General features: G+C 47.7%; 1 protein-coding gene across 1 annotated transcript in view; it reads right to left on the bottom strand.

Moving 5' to 3' along the window:
* itpr3 (inositol 1,4,5-trisphosphate receptor, type 3) overlaps positions 1–21,794 on the bottom strand; it is a 361,536-nt gene that overhangs the window by 155,268 nt on the left and 184,474 nt on the right. Inside the window, exons 13-17 of the mRNA XM_072480387.1 lie at positions 20,448–20,608; positions 16,106–16,247; positions 13,256–13,414; positions 9,481–9,653; positions 6,816–6,935 (exon numbers count right to left, since the gene is read on the bottom strand). Coding sequence (XP_072336488.1) covers positions 6,816–6,935; positions 9,481–9,653; positions 13,256–13,414; positions 16,106–16,247; positions 20,448–20,608 — 755 coding nt within the window. The remainder of the gene's footprint in view (positions 1–6,815; positions 6,936–9,480; positions 9,654–13,255; positions 13,415–16,105; positions 16,248–20,447; positions 20,609–21,794) is intronic.

The raw sequence follows: 21,794 nt of genomic DNA, 5'->3' as shown, positions 1-21,794 counted from the left end.
TTAGTGTTGGGTGGGGTTACTGGGTTATGGGGATAGGGTGGAGGTGTTGACCTTGGGTAGGGTGCTCTTTCCAAGAGCCGGTGCAGACTCGATGGGCCGAATGGCCTCCTTCTGCACTGTAAATTCTATGATAATCTATGATGACGAACGAGGCCACGTCCTATGAGGGTCTCCCTGGCCCACTGGGCTTGCCGGACCTTCATGGCTGCCGCCTGTCCTTTATCGTCCGGCTGGTCCTGCAGGTCCTCCCCAGGCTAGACCTCCAACCCCTCCCAGTCCGGCGCCTCACTGTCCACCTCCTTCTCCTCAGAAGTGGCCACATATTCCTCCCCTCCACCTCCAGCCCTGCTGCTGTGCCAGGTTGTAGAGGGCACAGCAGACTGTCACAAAGTGGGCGACCCTCCAGGGGTGTACTGCAGAGCACCACCAGAGTGGTTGAAGCATCGGAACTGCATTTTGAGGAGTTTGATGCATCGCTCAATGAGAGCCCGGGTCACTGCATGGGCCTCATTGAATCTGGTCTCCGCATCAGCCACCGCCTCCATGCTGGCGCATTAGCCATGTGCTCAGCAGGTACCCCACCATACCCCAAAAGCCAACCTACCATCTTGGGGTGGTCCGAGGATGTAGCTGTTGTGCACATTCCCTCTACGTGCACGATTCCCAGCTTGGGTCACTGTCTGTGCGGAGTCTGCATGTTCTCCCCGTGCATGTGGGGGTTTCCTCCGGGTGCTCCAGTTTCCTCCCAGTCCAAAGATGTGCAGGTTAGGTGATTGGCCATGCTAAATTGCCCTTAGTGTCCAAAAAGTGTTAAGTGGGGGTTACTGGGTTATGGGGATAGGGTAGATATGTGGGCTTCAGTAGGGTGCTCTTTGTAAGGGCCGGTGCAGGCTCGATGAGCCGAATGGCCTCCTTCTGCACTGCAGATTCTATGATTCTATGATTCAAAACGCTAGCACTGCTCTGTCCTTCTGTGGATTCTCCTGAGAATCTCCAGCAAATTCAGATGTGAGATCTTGGTCAGTCGGTACACCACCTATTTGTGTCTCTGGCCGGCTCTTCCTTTTAACAAAATGATCCATCTTTACAGTCCTCTTGTCTTCTCTGCTAGAAGCTAAAATATGGAAGAAGCTCTACCCCATGATTTGGCCCCAAAAGCACATATGTACAGGATGTTTGATGTCAAGTATGTGCGCAGGGCGCGTGACCTCCTCACCGATGCTGCTTACGGTTGGAAGACTGCAGACAGCTTCATTTCATTCCATCCGGGCCGGAGAATCCAGCGGGGGGGCCCGCCAACCGGCGCGGCCCGATTCTCGCCCCGCCGAATATCCAGTATATTCGGCAACCGGCGGGTGCAGGATTCACGGCAGCCCCCGGCGATTCTCCAACCCGGCGGGGGGTCGGAGAATGACGCCCAAGGGGTCTCAGAATACTGGGTCGGCCATTTCGGAATGAGATGAAAATTAATTTCTTCACTCAGATTGTGGTAAACCTGTGGAATTCTCTGCCACAGAAGGCTGTGGAGTAAGTCACTGAATATATTGAAGAAGGAAATAGATAGATTTCTAGTCTCTAAAGCTGTCAAGGGATATGGGAAAAGTGCTGGAGTATGGTGTTGAGATAGAGGATCAGCCATGGTCATGGTGAATGGTAGACCAGGCTCAAAGGGCCGAAGGGCCTACTCCTATTTTCCATGATTCTCTCTTCCAGCCCCATCATTGACAGAATTATTTCTCATTTTTATCAGAAAACTAAAATCTTCTGCCTAACCACCTCTGTCTGCCTTCATTCCTTATTTCAGCAGCTACTGAAAGTTGGGTGTGGGATTCTCTCAGCCCGGGGCCGGGCCGGAGAATCGCCGGGACCGGCGCAAATCGCACCACGCCGCCGGTCCGCCAATTCTGCGGAGAGCAGAGAAACGGCGCGGCGCCGGTCGGGGGCCGCTCTACGGGGGCCCCCCCCGGCGATTCTCGGTCCGCGACGGGCCGAGCGACCACGCTAAAAAAGCAGCATCCCGCTGCCGCCGTCCACACCTGCTCTTACCCGGCGGGACCTCAGCGTGGATGCATCTGGGGGTGGCCTGGTTGGGGGGGGGGGGGGCGGGGAAGAGGGGTCCGACCCCGAGTGGAGGCCTCTGCTGTGGGCCTGGCCCGCGATCGGGGCCTCTCGGCATTGGCGCCGGTCCCACTGCTGCATTGACGCCGGCCCCACTGCGCATGCGCGGACCCCGCAGCGCCCATCTGACGGCGGGGATCGGCAGCTGGAGCTGCCTGGGTTGCCCCAGTGCCATGCTGGCCCCATGTAGGGGTCAGAATTGCTGCTCCTGAGGCCATGTTAACGCCGTCGAGAAACGCGACGGCGTTTACGACGGCCTCGACACTTAGCCTCAGGATCAGAGAATCCCACCCTGTGTCTTTTGGGATTGCTTCACATTTTCTCTTGGTATCGTGCAATGTCCTCCCAACATTCCACATTCTCCTCTGTGCAATGTTTATGGACATTTACTGCATTAAAGCCATTATACAAGTGTAAATTATTTCGATATTCTGGGTCTCCATACCCAAGGTGGGGAAGAATAATTAAATGTGGATGGTCAGGGTATTTTTTATTTTACCGCTGTTGTGAGATATTGCTCAAGGGTATTAAGGGTTATGGAACCAGGGCAGATAGATGGAGCTAAAAAACAGATCAACCATGATCTTACTAAATGTCAGAATAGGTTCAAGACGCTGTTCCTATGTTCCTAATGAATTCTCATTTAATTTCTAGTGATTTGTTTAAATGGCACTTTGTCCATATATATACATTTAAAAATAAAATTAAAGCACAATCACACAAAAACCTGCAGACTTTCCCAGACGAGGTATGACGGATCAACAGTGTCATGTTGTTATAATGATTTAAGCATCAATCATTCTTAAGGAACTGCATAAATACTTTATGGATTTCTTTATTAAGTCGAGGCACAGGATAACAGTTGTACCTGGATACAAATCTTGAAGATATCAGTTGCAGGGCTGTGTGTGTTGTGTTCTGCTCCAGGCCAAAGTGAAACTGAGGCTGGATCACATGACACACTTCCCTAAAAGTGATGACATGCTGTTCTCCCTTAAAGGTACATTATCTCAAAATGCAGCCCAGAACTCCTTCTACATTTTTCACAATGGGGGCGATTCTCCGCCCACGTTGTGCCCAGCGCACATCCCGCTATTCCAGGAGAATAGCAGGCGAGTCCATAAGCGTGGTTCACGCTAGACACCCAATGGAGCAAAGAACAAGAACAAAGAAGTGTACAGCAGAGGAACAGGCCCTTCGGCCCTCCAAGCCCGTGCCGGCCATGCTGCCCGACTAAACTACAATCTTCTACACTTCCTGGGTCCGTATCCCTCTATTCCCATCCTAGTCATGTATTTGTCAAGATGCCCCTTAAATGTCACTATCGCCCCTGCTTCCACCACCTCCTCCGGCAGCGAGTTCCAGGCACCCACTACCCTCTGTGTAAAAAACTTGCCTCGTACATCTACTCTAAACCTTGCACCTCTCACCTTAAACCTATGCCCCCTAGTAATTGACCGCTCTACCCCGGGGAAAAGCCTCTGACTATCCACTCTGTCTATGCCCCTCATAATTTTGTAGACCTCTATCAGGTCGCCCCTCAACCTCCTTCGTTCCAGTGAGAACAAACCGAGTTTATTCAACCGCTCCTCATAGCTAATGCCCTCCATGCCAGGCAACATTCTGGTAAATCTCTTCTGCACCCTCTCTAAAGCCTCCACATCCTTCTGGTAGTGTGGCGACCAGAATTGAACACAATACTCCAAGTGTGGCCTAACTAAGGTTCTATACAGCTGCAACATGACTTGCCAATTCTTATACTCAATGCCCCGGCCAATGAAGGCAAGCATGCCGTATGCCTTCTTGACTACCTTCTCCACCTGTGTTGCCCCTCTCAGTGACCTGTGGACCTGTACTCCTAGATCTCTTTGACTTTCAATACTCTTGAGGGTTCTACCATTCACTGTATATTCCCTACCTGCATTAGACCTTCCAAAATGCATTACCTCACATTTGTCCGGATTAAACTCCATCTGCCATCTCTCCGCCCAAGTCTCCAAACAATCTAAATCCTGCTGTATCCTCTGACAGTCCTCATCGCTATCCGCAATTCCACCAACCTTTGTGTCGTCTACAAACTTACTAATCAGACCAGTTACATTTTCCTCCAAATCATTTATATATACTACAAACAGCAAAGGTCCCAGCACTGATCCCTGTGGAACACCACTGGTCACAGCCCTCCAATTAGAAAAGCATCCTTCCATTGCTACTCTCAGCCTTCCATGACCTAGCCAGTTCTGTATCCACCTTGCCAGCTCACCCCTGATCCCGTGTGACTTCATCTTTTGTACTAGTCTACCATGAGGGACCTTGTCAAAGGCCTTACTGAAGTCCATATAGACAACATCCACTGCCCTACCTGCATCAATCATCTTTGTGACCTCCTCGAAAAACTCTATCAAGTTAGTGAGACACGACCTCCCCTTCACAAAACCATGCTGCCTCTCACTAATACGTCCATTTGCTTCCAAATGGGAGTAGATCCTGTCTCGAAGAATTCTCTCCAGTAATTTCCCTACCACTGAAGTAAGGCTCACCGGCCTGTAGTTCCCTGGATTATCCTTGCTACCCTTCTTAAACAGAGGAACAACATTGGCTATTCTCCAGTCCTCCGGGACAGCAGTGTGGTCCCAGCCGGTGGCAAGCTGACACCCTTGCTGGGCATGAACCAAATGAATATATTTAAACGAGCATTTAAATATGCTCAGACCATTTCAAGCCGGAGTCTCCTGGCTCCCGGGATTCTCTCTCCGCGTTGGCACAGCTGCGGCTAGCAGGAATGACCACTGGTTTACGCCATCAGAGACCAGAGGTGATGACCATGTTGTGGGCCACAGAGGCCATTGGAGCCCCCAAGTGGTCAGGGGCATGCAGAGCAGTGCCCTGACACTCCCCTTGGCACCCTGGAATTGCCAACCTGTCCCCACCACATTGGCACTGTTAGGATCCAAGAGGCACTGCAAAAGATGGGGCAAGCGGGAGTGGCCATGAAGGGGCATAGTCATTGGGGGGGGGCATGGCAATGATGGTGAGGTGCCTGAAGGGGGCATAAAGGGTGCATGAAAGTGAGGCATTTGGGACCCTTTAGTGGGGTGTCGCTCACCTGGGATGGGGTCTACAGGTGCAGACGATTGGAGGGATCTATTGCTGATTAGAAGGGGGCAGGACCTGAAGGGAAGCCCTTTGGGAGGGTCCCAATGCCAACGATCCTGGGGGTGAGTGGAAGGGTGGCCTACGTCTGATTTTGAGATCGCCCTTCCCGATCTCTCTGAGGCTAGGCTAGAGGGATTCCCTAGTGGCTTCAATGTGAATTCCCATTAACATCGGCAGGAGCAGAGAATCCAGTCTCCAGTGAACGGCACACCACGGGCACGATTCTCCGACCCCCCACCGGGTCGGAGAATCGGCGGGGGCCGGCGTGAATCCCGCCCCCGCCGTGTCCCAAATTCTCCGCCACCGGATATTCGGCGGGGGCGGGAATCGCGCCGCATCGGTCGGCAGAAATCCCCCGGCGATTCTCCGGTCCGCGATGGGCCGAAGTCCCGTCGCTGTCAACCCACGCCAGCCGGCGTGAATTGAACCACCTTTGGGACGGCGGGACACGGCGGCGCGGGCGGGCTCCGGGGTCCTGGGGGGGGTGTGGGGTGATCTGGCCCCGGGGGGTGCCCCCACGGTGGCCTGGCCCGCGATCAGGGCCCACCGATCCGCGGGCGGGCCTGTGCCGTGGGGGCGCTCTTTTCCTTCCCCCTCCACTGCGCATGCGCGGGGATGCCGTGAGCGGCCGCTGACGCTCCCGCGCATGCGCCGCTCGGCAAAGTCAGTTTCGCGCCAGCTGGCGGGGCACCAAAGGCCTTTACTGCCAGCCGGCGGGGCGGAAATCAGTTCGGCGCGGGCCTAGCCCCTCAAGGTGAGGGCTCGGCCCCTCAAGATGCGGAGACTTCCGCACCTTTGGGGCGGCGCGATGCCGGACCGATTCGCGCCGTTTTTGGCGCCGGTCGGCGGACATCGCGCCGATATCGGAGAATCCCGCCCCACCTTCTGATGCCGAGAAACACACGTCTGGGAAGCCTGGAATCCCGCCGTCAGTCATTTTTTGGGAGAATTCCACCCAATGTGTCCCAACCCCAAACAAAGAAAGCACACAAGCACGTTCCTTTATGTTGCAATTTTACTTTCACTGATTTTAGTTGTACAGTTGCTAGAGTGGCGATCATTCCTTAATCTGAGGTGTTAGAGCATTCTGGAACATGAGAAGAGTCAGACGCAAACTGCACTTAATCCCAAAACTCATGAAAGGGAAACATTGACATAGGCCCTGAGACTGAAACGTTGTGGACATTCAAACATATTCCAGGTGAGTCATCTTCGCTTTTTTTAATAAAGGAACTGTATTGATAAACTGGCACCTACAGATTATGAGCATAAAGCAATATTCATTTACGGTGCTTGCTGAAGTCACTGCAGAACTGTTGATTAATTAGAGCAATCAGGGAAATGGAGAAAACACAATGACGTTTATGTGAGTTGTTGTGCACAGAATTGCTTTTGTTCTTTCAATTAAGCAATGCAAACATCATGCACAAACCTATTCACTTCATTCAGTATGTGAATCAGCATTATCCTTCCACCAAACAAAAAAGCAAATTCACAGGACAAGCCCTATGACGCTACTGAGAAAAGAAGCTGTCACTCACTCAGTTTTTATCAGGATATCTTCATTCTGGGGATTCAGCACACATTTGCAAATAAGCTCCTGGGTGACTGGGATGGCGACGTGATTTGACACACAGAGATCTGATAAATAATCTAAGAATCTGTTGGAAAGCAGCAAGAATTAGAGACAGGTTTTTGACAAAAATACAGATTATTTCATTCAGCCTTTAACTGTACAGGGCTTTATACTTAGGGACAGCATTATTTGGAATGAAGACAGCACCTCCCGCAGCCACAATGCACATCCCATTTTAAAGAGGTGCAGACTAGCTATTAGTAACGCTAAGTAGGTAATGATTCTTAGCCCCCTGCTGACACTAAGAACACTGAGCAGCATGGTTAACGCTGGCTGGACTAATAATGGTAATGAGCAGGCAGCACAAAGATACCATGATACCTTCGTAAGATAGACGGATGTGGTGATCCCTGCGCCCATTTTCAGGGACTATTTATTTTATCCAGGATTTTGCAGCGCTCAGCATACTTCATTATCTTGGCGGAATGTAAAAGCTCATGGTGCAAGAGGTAACATATTGTCATGGATTGAAAACTGCCAACAGGAAACAGATTTTTGCATAAATGGGTCTTTTTGTGGTTGGCAGCACGTGGCCAGTGGTGTGCCACAGAGACCAGTGCTGGGAGCTCAACGTTTTACAATTTATATAAATGACTTGGATGGAGGGACCAAAGGCATGGGGCGGGATTCTCCGAACCGCTGCACCAGTTTTCTGATGCGGTGCGCCCCCGCCAATGGCGAGATTCTCCATCCCACCAGCCGGCCAATGGCATTTCCCATTGTGGGCAGCCCCACGCTATCGGGAAATCCCCGGGCGTGGGTGCGCTGCCGGCGCAACGGAGAATCCCGCCAGCGGAGAATCCAGCGCATGGTTGATAAATTTGCTGATGACACAAAGATAGTGGGAAAGTAAATTATGAAGAGGTTGTAAGGTGGCTAGAAAGGGTTATAGATAGGCTAAGTGAGTGGGCAAAAATCTGGCAAATGGAGTATAATATGGGCAAATGTGAAATGTCCATTTTGGCAGAAATAATTTTTAAAAGCTTATTACCTAAATGGTGAGAGATTGCAGAGCTCTGGGGGGTAGAGGGATCTAGGTGTCCTAGTGCATGAATCACAAAAGGCTAGTATACAGGTACAACAAATAATTATGAAAGCTACATTATAATTTATTGTGCCAGGAATAAGCCTAATACGCTTCTTCGCAGCTCATCATTAGAGTCCTAATTTGCCACTGATTTGAGCTTATGCTTCAGTTATACGGGGCATTGGTGAGTGGAGTATTGTGTACAGTATTGGTCTCTTTATTTAAGGAAAGATGTAAATGCATTAGAAGCAATTCAGAGAAGGATTACCAGACTAATACCAGGAATGGGCAGGGTGTCTAATTAAGAAAAGTTGGAAGGGTTAGGTTTGTATCAACTAGAGTTTCGAAGAGTAAGAGGTGAGTTGATCGACACATTTAAAGTCCGGAGTAATATAACTGTTTAAAAATAAGGGGTCACTCAGTTAAGACAGAGAATTTCTTTCTCCCAGAGGGTCGTGAGTCTGTGGAACTCTCTTTCTCAAAAGGCAATGGAAGCAAAGTCTTTGACTATTTTTAAGGCAGAGCCAGATAGATTCTCGATCAACAAGGTGGTGAAAGGTTATCCAGCGGTAGGCGGGAATGTGGACTTGTGGTTACAATCAGATCACCCATGATCTTACTAAATGGCGGAGCAGGCTTGAAGGGCCAAGTGGCCTACTCTAGCTCCTAATTCATATGTTCGTACTATCAGCATGCAAATTTCCTTCACAATCACCTTCTTGGCTCAAATAAGTGACAAATTAGGACTCTGTAGCTATGAGCTGTGAAGAAGCAGGAATAACAATCCCGCCGAAGGTTAATCGACGTTTGGCTGCCACTCCAAATTTTCTGTACCTGCCCCCAATGGTGGGACAGGAAAATCCCAGCCATTAATTTTTAAAACTAATTTGATCACATCACTCAATTTAAAAAAAAATCCTATTACTTCTTCCTCCTTTTAAAATGAATGGGAGCTAGTCCAAGACACATGCCCCACTCACAATAAACTTACAATACCACACAAAATTGCTTCAATCCGACTGTGCAAATCAAAACTCATTCAGCTGTTTAAAGCTGCAGGCACTTGCTCTAGTTATGCTGAAGTAACTTATATCATGATTTACTGGGGACAAATCGTCAAGTTGCATCTGGGCATGAAACTGATGTTGTGGAGTGGCTGGCTGTTATACAAAGCAATGGAAATGGGGTAGTGCCAGTTTTATGTCTGGGCAGAAAATTGAAACCACAGCCCATCATGATTTATAGAGCAAAGCATTTGGCACAATTCACTGCAAGTTGAGGGCAACAAATACTGGAAGATAGTGTAACCAATCTGTGCCAGCAACATTCCAAAAACTGGAACATTGCACCCATGAAAACACAACACTACCTCAGTAATCCAGGAATGGCTGGAGGAATCCCTTTCGGAGAAGCTGTTCTGGAGGCTCTCAAAGGACATTTGACCACACTGAATAGATGCCACCCAGTGGCTAAGCTGCACTAAACATTCCTGATTAAGGCACATTGAACAGATAGACCCACCTCTAAAACCATATCGTCCTACCTGGGTTCTCGGTTCTTCCTCACCAGTTTGACAAAGGTTTCAATCTCTGTTTTTGTTATGTGCTTTTCTAGTAGCTTCCTGTTGTTGTGGAGTAGAGCTGTAATTGTGTCTTCAGCCAAAATATCATAGCCAATCTGAGACTGCATCACTCCAAATTGCTTTGCAATGTGTTCCTAGCACAGTGACAAGAGGGCGATGTTAAACTACAATACACTTATTTTCATTTGTTTCCAGACTACTGTCTCCCCCCTATTTCAGTCTGCATGGCGTGAGCTCTCTATTCAGTGGTTTCTTGCCCTTGAAACCTGCTAGTTTCTTATTGTTGCACAGTTTTGTAGAAATACAGTAACTTCCTTCTTCCTACCTTCTTCTATAAGCTCATAAGTGTTCCAAAAGGGACTAATGCCTCAGAAAATAATAGTTTATGTGATTTTTTGTGAGGTAGATTTAACAAAATATTACTTTGGAGGCCCTGCTTTGCATGATCTGAGCACAAAACGCAGGCCCCAGACAATAATAATAATCACCTTTATTTTCACAAGTAGGCTTACATTAACACTGCAATGAAGTTACTGTGAAAAGCCTCTAGTCGCCACACTCCGGTGCCTGTTCAGGTACACAGAGGGAGAATTCAGAATGTCCAATTCACCTAACAGCACATCTTTCGTGACGTGTGGGAGGAAACCGAAGCACCCGGAGGAAACCCACGCATGAACAGAGGGAACGTGCAGACTCCGCACAGACTGTGACCCAATACGGGAATCGAAACTGGGACACTGGCGCTGTGAAGCAACAGTGCTAACCACTGTGCTACCGTGCTGCCCACAAATGACACAGGTGCCTTTTGAAAGGGAATCCATTCCTAGCCCCACTCGTTAATGTATTCCTGTTGTAATTTGTTTGTAACCCAAAGCATACACAACAACAGGAGCTCGAAGTATGCAGAGAAAATAAGAATGCGGTCCGCTTTTAATTAGTAACTGACAAGGCTCTTGTGTGCAGTGGTACCTACACATTTTTTTCTATTATTATTAATTGTTAGAAGATTGTGAGGAATGTCACATTGCAAATGGCAATTATTTTGTGTAAGAATTCCCAAGCAACAGAGGTAAAAGTGACTGATGATGTTCTCTTGAATGAATGAGAACGTGCACAGCTCAGTCACTGTAGAGAAACCTGTTATCCTAACGGCCCGTGGCTTCCGGCAGTACCTACAAGGAGTTTAGCGATCGCTGACTGTTACTCCTGCATGATTAATCAAATGCTCTTTTTAAAAAATAAATTTAGAGTCCCCAATTCATTTTTTCCAATTGAGGGGCAATTTAGCATGGCCAATCTACCTAGCTTGCACATCTTTGGGGGCGAGACCCACGGGGCGAGACCCACGCAAACACGGGGAGAATGTGCAAACTCCACACGGACAGTGACCCAGAGCCGGGATCGAACCTCGGTGCCGTGAGGCAGCAGGGCTAATCCACTGCGACACCGTGCTGCCCTTAATCAAATGCTTTAATCTCCTATCTTGTAAGTAGCGAAGCCACTACTCAATCTGCAAACACTGTGTCATAATATACACCAGTATATCATGGTGCAGACACACATTGATGGACACACAGTGGGACCAATCAACATACACAACACCACAGCCAATCACCAGTGAGAGCACACGCACTATAAAGACAGGGGGCATCAGAGTTCCCACTAATTCGAGTAGCAGCTAGCTAGGAGCACAGAGCTCACAGCCTGCAACACAGACATTCACCATGTGCTGAGTGCATCAACTGGTTAGGACAAGGCAAAGGTCTTTAGTTAAAGCTGGTATTGTATTTACCCACAGGTCAAGAATGTTTAAATAGTTAACCTTTTAATAAAATAGTGTTGCACTACTTCAAGTGTTGGTGACCTGTATGTGATCCAGAACACCCAACACTTCACACTGTACTTTTACTTTGTATACATGAGCAGCAGACACTACTTGCAGAACTAAATTGCCTCACTTTGTGCCCTTTGGAGGTCACTGTTTGCTCAATACTGATAGTAGAAGAACCTGGGGCTGGATTCTCCATTCCTGAGACTAAGTGCTGATCCTGGGGCAAGATTCGTGGACTTTCATGACAGCAAAACTCGCACCGAACCTGGACCAATTCAGTGACTGTGATGGGGCTAGCACTGGCGCCACATGGAACATAATCAATTCCAATGAAAAGCAGTGCGGGATTCGCCGGGACCATGATTGACACTTGGGAGGCTAACAAGCTGCAGCCGCATATACACATTACAATCCCCACACACACTCACCCCAGCCAACAAGATGGCACTGGTTGCACTGAGTGCGCCCATCCCATTGATTTATCGGTTGGGGCCAGAGGGCACCTAGGGGACTGCCCTGGGCAGACACTCATATGACCTGTTGCCCTAAGTTCACAGTGGGCTGTCAGCTGCATGTGTAGTTGCATGGCTGCCTTGCAGGCTGCGGCAATGGTGCTCTGTGCCCGTCCACCCCGACCCCACAGCCCACCTCCTGGCCATCCCCCACTACTTCCCCCGGCCCTGCCGGAAGCCTCCCCTGGCCAGCGGCACAACGGTCAGCAAACTGTGGCGATGTGAGTCACTTTCTATACCCCCTCTCTCTCCCTGATCAGCCAGACGCCGGTTTCACGATTTTTAAAAGCACAAGTGAACCGCGCCGTCGGGAATTCGACCCATCAGAGGCGGAGAATCACGGAGGCCCCGGAGAATACCGCATCAGGCCCGCTAGTGATATGCCAATGGCTCTTACTGTACGGGTGTTCTGGCATACATTGATGCCGCTGTCGAGATGACAGAGAATTGTGATTTGACATGAAATCGGCGCCCGCCGCGATTTCGGCTTCCGAACCGATTCTCTGCCCAATCATGTTTCCCGATTTCCACGTCTGCCGACGGAGAATCCCGCCCCTTGTCTCACAGATCAGGGGCGGGATTCTCCAACCCCCCGCCGGGTCGGAGAGTCGCCGGGGGCTGGCGTGAATCCCGCCCCCACCAATTGCCGAATTCTCCGGCACCAGATATTCGGCAGGGGTGGGAATTGCGCAGCGCCAGTTGGCGGGCCCCCCCACCCGGCGATTCTCCGGCCCGTGATGGGCCGAAGTCCCGCTGCTGGAATGCCTGTCCCGCCGGCGAGAATCAAACCACCTCTCTTACCGGCAGGACAAGGCGGCGCGGGCGGGCTCCGGGGTCCTGGGGGGGGGGGGGGGCGACATTCGCGGGGCGATCTGGCCCCGGGGGGTGCCCCCACGATGGCCTGGCCCACAATCGGGGCCCACCGATCCGCGGGCGGGCCTGTGCCGTGGGGGCACTCTTTTCCTTCCACCTTCGCCATGGTCTCCACTATGGCAGAGGCGGAAGAGACCCCCTCCACTGCGCATGCGCGGGGATGCCGTGAGCGGCCGCTGACGCTCCCGCGCATTCGCCGCACGGCAAAATCATTTCCGCGCTAGCTGGCGGGGCACCAAAGGCCTTTCCCGCCAGCTGGCGGGGCGGAAATCAGTCCGGCGCTGGCCTAGCCCCTCAAGGTGAGGGCTTGGCCCCTCAAGATGTGGAGAATTCCGCACCTTTAGGGCTGCGCGATGCCGGACTGATTCGCACCGTTTTTGGCGCCGGTCGGCGGATATCGCGCCGATTGCGGAGAATCCCACCCCTGTTTCATAAATGCTCACTGAAGGAATTGATTTGCAGTTGAGGTCATGCTTATGAATTGAGTTTGAATAAATGCACATGAGTCAATGCGTCATACCTGATTCTTCCTGTAATCATCCTGTGAATGTCGAAGTACTCTGTAACACAGTCGAAACATGTACTGGTATGGGGCATTCTTCTGATCAGCCAGCTCCTCCAGCTTTAGCATAGGCCCTTCTCCTTTATCCTCAAAAGGAGTCTTGAGGATTCCAAATATCTGTGCGGAGGAGGCAAAGGCTTGATGGTTCTATCAGGCTTTCATTATAATAAACACAGCATTTACAGCAAACATCTATTCCTCATACTGGCATGTTAGTGCAAGAGATTCTCAGTAGCAGGAGCAACCTGGGCCACGAGCCGCATTTTCATGCTACTAATGTCTAAAGACTTGCTAAGGAACTGGAGGGAGCAGCACTAAACCTGGAGATTTATTTCCATCAAGAAAGGGGAAGACTGTGGACGTGATTCCCGCCCCCCCCCCCCCCCAACCCAAGCAGCCTGTTTTTCGACGGTGGAGGCTGCTTGTCATTAGTCGCCAATGGGATCTTCCAGTCCCACCAATGTCTACAGCGCTTAGTCTGGCTCCCACTCTCTGCCACCAGGGAACCTACCTTGGGGGTCGGGGGGAAGAAAATGGTCGCCAGCAGCAGGACTGGGAGATCCCACCATCACGAATAGCTGTAAAATTCAGCCCGGAGGTTACGTCGTGGTTCTCAATAATCATGGGAGAGGGTTTACTTGAAAGTTTAACAAATAGGTAATTCACATCAGTTTTTTTCTTTATTCCTACATTCATATTAAATAAGGATATCTGGACACCATGGGCTGGACTTCCATCCTAGAGGCGGGTAGCAGGAGTCAGGAAATTTCCTGACATGGCCTGCCTGCCTCAAGAGCTGTCTGCAAAAGCGGTACTTTCCTTCTGAAGGATTTGCAGGTGGGGGGGGGGGGGGGGGGGGGGGTTGGAATCCAACCCCGTAGCCATAAAGACTATAAGTAAAGAAAAAGTTAGTTTGTTGATTTTACTTGAAATGTTTCCCTTGGTGTTGAAGTCAGATTTAGAAAGAAGGTTTTAGACAAAAGATACCCATTGGCTTAGATGCATGTATAAGAGGCAATTTGTAGGAATAGATAGTGTGTACACAATGCTTGTGATTTCTTAACCTAAGGGTTACTAATATCAAAATGGCTGTTAGCTGAGCTAGCAATACTAAAAGACACAAAATGGCTGTTAGCTGAGCTAGAAATACTAAACTGAACTACCCACAATCCTGAACAACCATTAGCTGGGATGAGTTGCAAACTAGTATAAATAACAGCATTTAATTACAGACAGCAGAGCGAGTCAGGGAGACAAGAATGATGGAAACATGAATGTGAAACATACATGGGAGTTTCTAGGGAGTATCACCAGCAACTAATAACAGCTCCATAGGACAAAGAGCATTATGTATCCTCACCAGCTCAACGTCTCCAGGTGCAGGCAGGAGACATACCTTTAACAGTTAGCATGAGTGACATTTTCATGAAGTCAGGGGCTGGTAAGACGCCAATCCACTTAGCGTAATGTCAAGTTTAATTGGATGTATAACTAACGTATGTAATCTATAATCAGTATTATTGGTCAAGATCCAGCCGAATTGGGCTGTGTAGCTGTTTTGAAAAATATAAGAATGGATGTTTTCCTTTGTTCGGTGGAGAGGTGGTCTGGGACTTTAACAGATGTCATCGCCCTGCCGGCGAAATAAACCGTTTGTTGCGAGGACCAGTAGCCCTGGGCTTGAGTGATTTCTTGGAGATTCTCTCCCGCTTACACTTGGCAACTGCCATGGGAATTTATTGCACATCCCCAATTTGCCTTGAATTAAGTGCCATTTTCAGAGGTCATTTAAGAGTCAAGCACAATGCTGTGGGGTTGGAGTCACAAAGGTAAGGGTGGCAAGACATTAGTGAACCAATTGAGTTTTTACATCAATCAACAATTATTTCATGGTCATCATTAGACTTCTAATTTCAGATTTGTATTGAATTCGAATTTCGCCATCGGCCGTGGTGGGATTTGACCCAGAGCATTACCCTGGCTCTCTGTATTACCAGTCCAGTGACAATACCACTATGCCACCGCTTCTCGCCTAAACTTATTCCTAATTTTGTTATTAATGGTGTCATGTGAGGGACCCTTTAAGAAAAGTGTGTTTTATCAAATGGCTGCAGTGATGTCACTGTGTGGGTGGACCTGGGCTGTAATTCTGTCTTTTACTTTTGTTTTGAGCTGGAATCTGCTTTGTGGCTCTGAGTTTTTTGGTTTCGTTTTCAGTTGGGAGCTGCATTCAAACAAAGAAGGTGTACTTTTGATCTCTCTCCCTGCATGCTAAAGAATGTCTCCAGACCACTTGATAACTTCAAAGTAATACCTGTTTTCTGTAAGGAATTCAAACCTACTGTTTTGTAGGAAGAAAGGGTGTTTGGCTTATGGAAGTTGTTAGGAAAGTTATTAAGGGCTACCTACAGAGTACTGTAACTTTGGGGGGGTATTTGTGTTGGTAGCTGATGAGATGTTTACTGTGTGTTTATAAAATATTAACTGGATTCGTAGAATAAACATTGTTTTGTTTAAAAATATTTAAGACCTCTGTTGCACAACACCTGGAAAGTGGGCCCTTGTGCTCCTCACAACCAAAATCTATTAAAAGTTGTAGGTCAGGTGAACTCCATGATATACTTTGGTTAAAAGCAAATTACTGCGGATGCTGGAATCTGAAACAAAAGAGAAAATACTGGAAAATCTAAGCAGGTCTGGCAGCATCTGTAGGGAGAGAAAAGAGCTAATGTTTCGAGTCCGATGACTCGTTGTCAAAGCTTTGGTGTTCTCTAAACCCTGGCCCATACAATGGTATTTATTAAGTACCTGCTTCAGGATATTTTGTTCTCGCATCAATTTTTGCCTTTCCCTATTGGGTTTTGTCATGACGATGTCTAGAACATTCTGGCCGTTGTTGGGAACTTCCACAACAAAGAAAACAAGATCTTCCAATAATTTGATGGTGAACCTACAGCAGACAGAAAAGAATTGCAAAAAATCCTCTGTCACTAATTTCAATGCAAAAGCACAAAGATCGCAGGGAATAATGTTCACTGACAAAGGTAAAATGATCGGATACCATCCCTACCATTTAAAATGGGTGTATTCGTGCTCATGTAAATTGCCTGCTGTGTGTGGTGAATAGTAAAATAGTGCAAACAGCTGACTGATGCTGCCTTAAGCCTCTACTGTCTGACTACCTCCTGCAATTGTTATTGTAGCTGGTGGAGACCTCAGGTGGCTTGAAGCTGCTGTTCACATTGCCAATTTGGAGTAAGGAGTATATTCAAATGGAATATGGACTGTAAGATTTGAACCATGAGACTGAGGTACACACGGACAGAGCAGCAAAGATCCACAACAAGCCCTTGAGCTGCACTCATTCCAATGCATTCATGAAACCATGACAGCTGTGCGTGTGAAGGAAGAGGCTGCAGATCAGGGAGGTTTGGAAAACCTACTCCCGACTCACTTGACAGTCCCAGTCAGCTGTTCACACTAACAACCGCCGGAGGGAGTTCGAGCACGGGCGATTTCTGGCCGTTTAGATCAAGTGACTGGTAACACTGCGAACAGCTCATCGAAGCTGCTTAAAAACCTGATCTTCCCTGAAATAAGTGGATTTTTTTTTAATGGCAAATATTGAACTGCACAAAACACCAGCACACTTAACACATTTTAAGCAACTCCTTTGTAACTGGCACCGATGGCAATGCTATCAAGCTGTCCATGAGAAGCATGAACAATGGAAATGGTATTAAATAAATATTAACTAACAGATGGGATGATTCAAGACGTGCAGTCAATTGGTCTTAATTTGCCTGGCCGGGGTTTAAATATTGTAGCTCAGCAGCAACCTAGAAATTACACCAACACGAGTCTCGACAAGCCAGGAAGAAAGCTAATACTTGGTAGCCTAGGATAAGGACAGAAGTCAGTTGGGGAATGCTGTGCGTGTTTTAGCACTGCCTGTTATAAATAAAATGGTGTTTGAACAATCAGACATTTTGCTCTGTTTTTACAATGGGTGTGGCATGAACAAATTGAATTATTTTGCAATGAGTCACCCAGTTTTTCCATACCTGTTGTATCCCAGAATTCAACTGATTCCTAACAGGTTAGCAAAGCCTCCAGATCTCCTCCGATAAAGCAAAAGGTCATTGAAAAAGCTGAGAGAAAGAAAAGGCTGAGGAAAAAGGAAATAAACAAACAAGAGAAGAAGAGAAATTTTCAGACGAATAAAGGAAAACTTTAATCTTTCGAGGAGATGATATAACTGAGAAAAATGGTGCAAGGTGATTGGACTGGATCCAATCCATGTTCTGTACGGCACTATGGTTTACATTTAAATTATTACATGATCACTTAAAGAAGTGACGTTATTATCTATATTTCACTTCAAGCACCATATTTTAATTGTGAATTTGGTGTTTTTAAGTTATCTGGATAGCCTAAAACAAGATGCAAAACCAAATCTTTGGCTATCGTCATAAGTCCTCTTGCCATATATTAATAACAGGCTTTTAGCCCCTCGTGACTCTTCTATCATTCAATGGAATCATCACTGAGCTGTAACTTAACTTGCCCACCTTTGCTCCAAATCTCTTAATGTCAATGGCTGACAAAATTCTATTAATCTGCTATAAATTTTATTTTTAATACATTTAGAGTACCCAATTATTTTTTTAGAATTAAGGGGCAATTTAACGTGGCCAATCCAGCTAATCTGCACATCTTTGGGGTTGTGGGGGCGAAACCCACCCAAACACGGGGAGAATGTGCAAACTCCATATGGACAGTGACCCAGAGCCGGGATCGAACCTGGGACCTCGGCGACGTGAGGCAGCAGCACTAACCTCTGCGCCACCGTGCTGCCTATCTGTTATAAAATTGACAATTTGACTAATATCGATTTCCAGTTGCAGAATAGAGTTCCAAATTTCTACCACACTTTGTGTATAGAAATGTTTCTTCTCAGTTTCTTCTCAAACGGTCTGACTTTATTTTTTAGACTATGTCCCCAGAATTAGTCTTCTCGGTCACCAGAAGTAGATTTTCTCTATCTAACCTATTTGTTCCTGTAATATCTCTAAAATGTGGATCATTCATCCCTTAACCTCCTAAATTCCAAGAACCACAAACCTTGTTTGCAAAATCTCTCATTGTAATTCAACCCTTGGAGTTCAGTATCATTCTAGTAAATCTACACTGCTTTCCTTCCTGGACAAACCTATCCTTCCTACGGTCCAGTAATGAAAACTGCTTATTGTACTCCAGGTATACTCTCACATGGCAGTATTTAATTTCACTATTGCTCATACAACATATTTCAGTCATTTTGGAATCTTATTTATAGTCACTGCAAAACAAAAGCTAAGAAAACCAGTACAGACTTGCAGCAGGGCCTGCAGAATATTTTATAAAAGGCTCATGGGAGAAAGAAATGCTTACCCAATCGCCAAATATACACCTTGGGCGAAATTCTCCCGAAACGGTGCGATGTCCGCCGACTGGCGCCCAAAACGGCGCCAATCAGACGGGCATCGCGCCGCCTCTTTGGGGGCCGAGCCCCAACATTGAGGGGCTAGGCCGACGGCGGAGGAATTTCCGCCCCGCCAGCTGGCGCGGAAATGACATCCCCGGGCGGCGCATGCGTGGGAGCGTCAGAGGCCGCTGACAGTTTCCCACGCATGCGCAGTGGAGGGAGTCTCTTCCGTGTGCCCCGATCGCGGGCCAGGCCACCGTGGGGGCACCCCCCGGGGCCAGATCGCCCCAGGACCCCGGAGCCCGCCCACGCCGCCTTGTCCCGCCGTTTAAAAGGTGGTTTAATCCACGCCGGCGGGACAGGCAATTTATCGGCGGGACTTCGGCCCATCCGGGCCAGAGAATCGAGCGGGGGGGCCGCCAACCGGCGCGGCCCGATTCTCGCCCCCGCCGAATATTCGGTACCAGAGACTTCGGCAACCGGCGGGGGCGGGATTCATGGCAGCCCCCGGCGATTCTCCGACCCGGCGGGGGGTCGGAGAATGACGCCCCTTATTTTAAAACCTCCTTTTGACAAAACTATATGCTGAAATAGTTTGCGCTTAAATACGAAACAGTCATCCAATCGCACTCCAGGGTAAGTTATTCAACTTTATTTTTCCTAGCATGGGCAAGCTTAATTATTTAATTGTTCTTCAAAAATTAAATCTGTTTTCAGCAATTTGCGATTCTGCTCTGCATTGTCCCAATCACAGCTGCAGAATAAGGTCGCAAGGATTCACAAAAGAGCCATTCATCTAATTGTGTTCAGCTTATCCATTGGGACTTTTATGGACAATAGATGCTTCAGGAATTTATGACTGTGGCAATAACCGCAGCGTGGTAGCACAGCGGTTAGCACTGTTGCTTCACAGCGCCGGGGTCCCAGGTTCGATTCCCGGATTGGGTCACTGTTTGTGCGGAGTCTGCACGTTCTCCCCGTGTCTGCCTGGGTTTCCTCCGGGTGCTCCGGTTTTCTCCCACAAGTCCTGAAAGACGTGCTGTTGGGTAATTTGGAAATTCTGAAATCTCCCTCTGTGTACCCGAACAGTGGCGGAATGTGGTGACTAGGGACTTTTCACAGTAACTTCATTGTAGTGTTAATGTAAGCCTACTTGTGACAATAAAGATTATTATTATTAAATGAACTCTCTACAAATAAGTAAGACTTGACTGACCTGCAGGCAACCTAACACTTGGACCACTGCATCTATCAAGCCGACGGTTAGATAGAGGCGCACAAACTTTAATAAGGACACAGGGAGTCCACATCGAATAAGAATAAAGGACATTGGTTTATTTACAGTTATTTTCTACAACTTCTGATAGATCCCTACTAGGTGTCTCTCTCTAGTCAGTGCCTTACAACCTTTTATACATAGCTGAAAGGAGTCCCCCTCCCCTCAGCAGGGGAGTTTGTACTCCGCAAGAACCAAGGGGAAGGTAATCATTCCCACCTTGTAAATCCCGAATGGGATATGATATAAACCCAGCTACACTTCGCTAGCCCTTCCAATGGAAGCTGCTCACCTCCATCAATCACGTTTCCCAAATAAGCTAGTTAAAAGTAATTAGTCATTGGAAATCATAGGAATAAAAAAATGAACTCCAAGCTTGTGATATAGTTCCTTCGCCACCTTGTTACCTTCGATCGTTATGGTTTAAGGCTCCTTGCTCCAACTTTTCAACCATTGTCCCGAGGACTTTACTGGCATCATTTGCAAAGTCCAAATCCCGGATTTCTGAAACTGGAACAGAGACAATGGCAAAGGCTTCTTTGTCTTCTTTACTTGGACATGTTCCAAGCTAAAATAAATAAAGATAACATTCATCAAATTTCCATCATTACTAACGCTACGAATGCAGGCTAAATCTAGAGGTCTTTAATAAATATGTCCTGTCAATTAATCAGAAGACCTACAGTGAATTTCACCTTTATGCACACTTGGTCCAAGCAAACAATTCCCCTCAGCAGAATGAGCTGCAGTCATTAGTGGGACGAATGGCACTCTACAAAAGTGAATTTTTTTTTAAAAGCACAAACAATTCCAATGGTACTGTACATTTACCATTCACTTTCACGCTATTGATCTTCAAGTCATAAATTATCTATTCACCCTATTGGATTGCACCAGTTCACCATTGAGTAAATTGCAATTAACCAATTTAGTCCCCTTAAACCTTGAGCCATTGCAGTTGGAATTCCTGCTAAATTGAAATGCATTATATTATCAAAAGAGGCCAGTTTAGCTCAGTTGACTGGATAGCTGGTTTATAATGGAGAGTCAAGGTCAACAGTGTGGGTTCAATTCCTGTACTGGCTCAGGTTGTTCATGAAAGTCCACCTTCACGAACCTGCCCCTCACCTGACGGTGTGGTGATCGTCAGATTAAATCAACACCTGTCAGCTCTCCCCCTCAAAGGGGAAAGCAGCCTGTGGCCATCCAGGACTATAGCAACTTTACTTAATTTACATCATGCAAAACTACAATTTCCCTTAATCCTGCTGGTTTGAACTACTTCTTGTGCACAGAGAAAGGTTGTTTTGTTTTTTTTGTTCATCTCGATCAGAAATTGCTATGAAAATACCCAACCTACAGAAGCATTATGTAGACTGTCAGGGTTACATTCCTCTTATTTCTTAGATTACATTCAGTGAAACAAATCAGTTTTATTTTCTGGATTCTGGTCAGAATCATAGTGATTCAGCAAACTGAGTAATCTGCTCAGAGGTTCCATTAGTATAGATTGACATCAATGAAGAGTCTTCTGTTCTCAGCGGGTGTCCATTGTGCTGCCTGAAAAAACGGTGAGACATTCACACTGTCTTTCAGGAAGAAAACCTGCCATGTCATCTGCCCATCAGGCAGTTAAGTGAACAGCGGTAGGCCTTCCTCCTGACTGAGGACCCCGGAATATGGCATATGGAGACTAGCAGCTCTTGCATTCGGTAGCACCAAGGAGGAGGCTTCTGCTGCTTTCGGACCAACAG

This window comes from Scyliorhinus torazame, chromosome 17 (genome assembly GCF_047496885.1).
Source record: "Scyliorhinus torazame isolate Kashiwa2021f chromosome 17, sScyTor2.1, whole genome shotgun sequence".
Lineage (NCBI taxonomy): Eukaryota > Metazoa > Chordata > Chondrichthyes > Carcharhiniformes > Scyliorhinidae > Scyliorhinus > Scyliorhinus torazame.
This window is presented reverse-complemented; position numbering and strand designations above follow the sequence as displayed.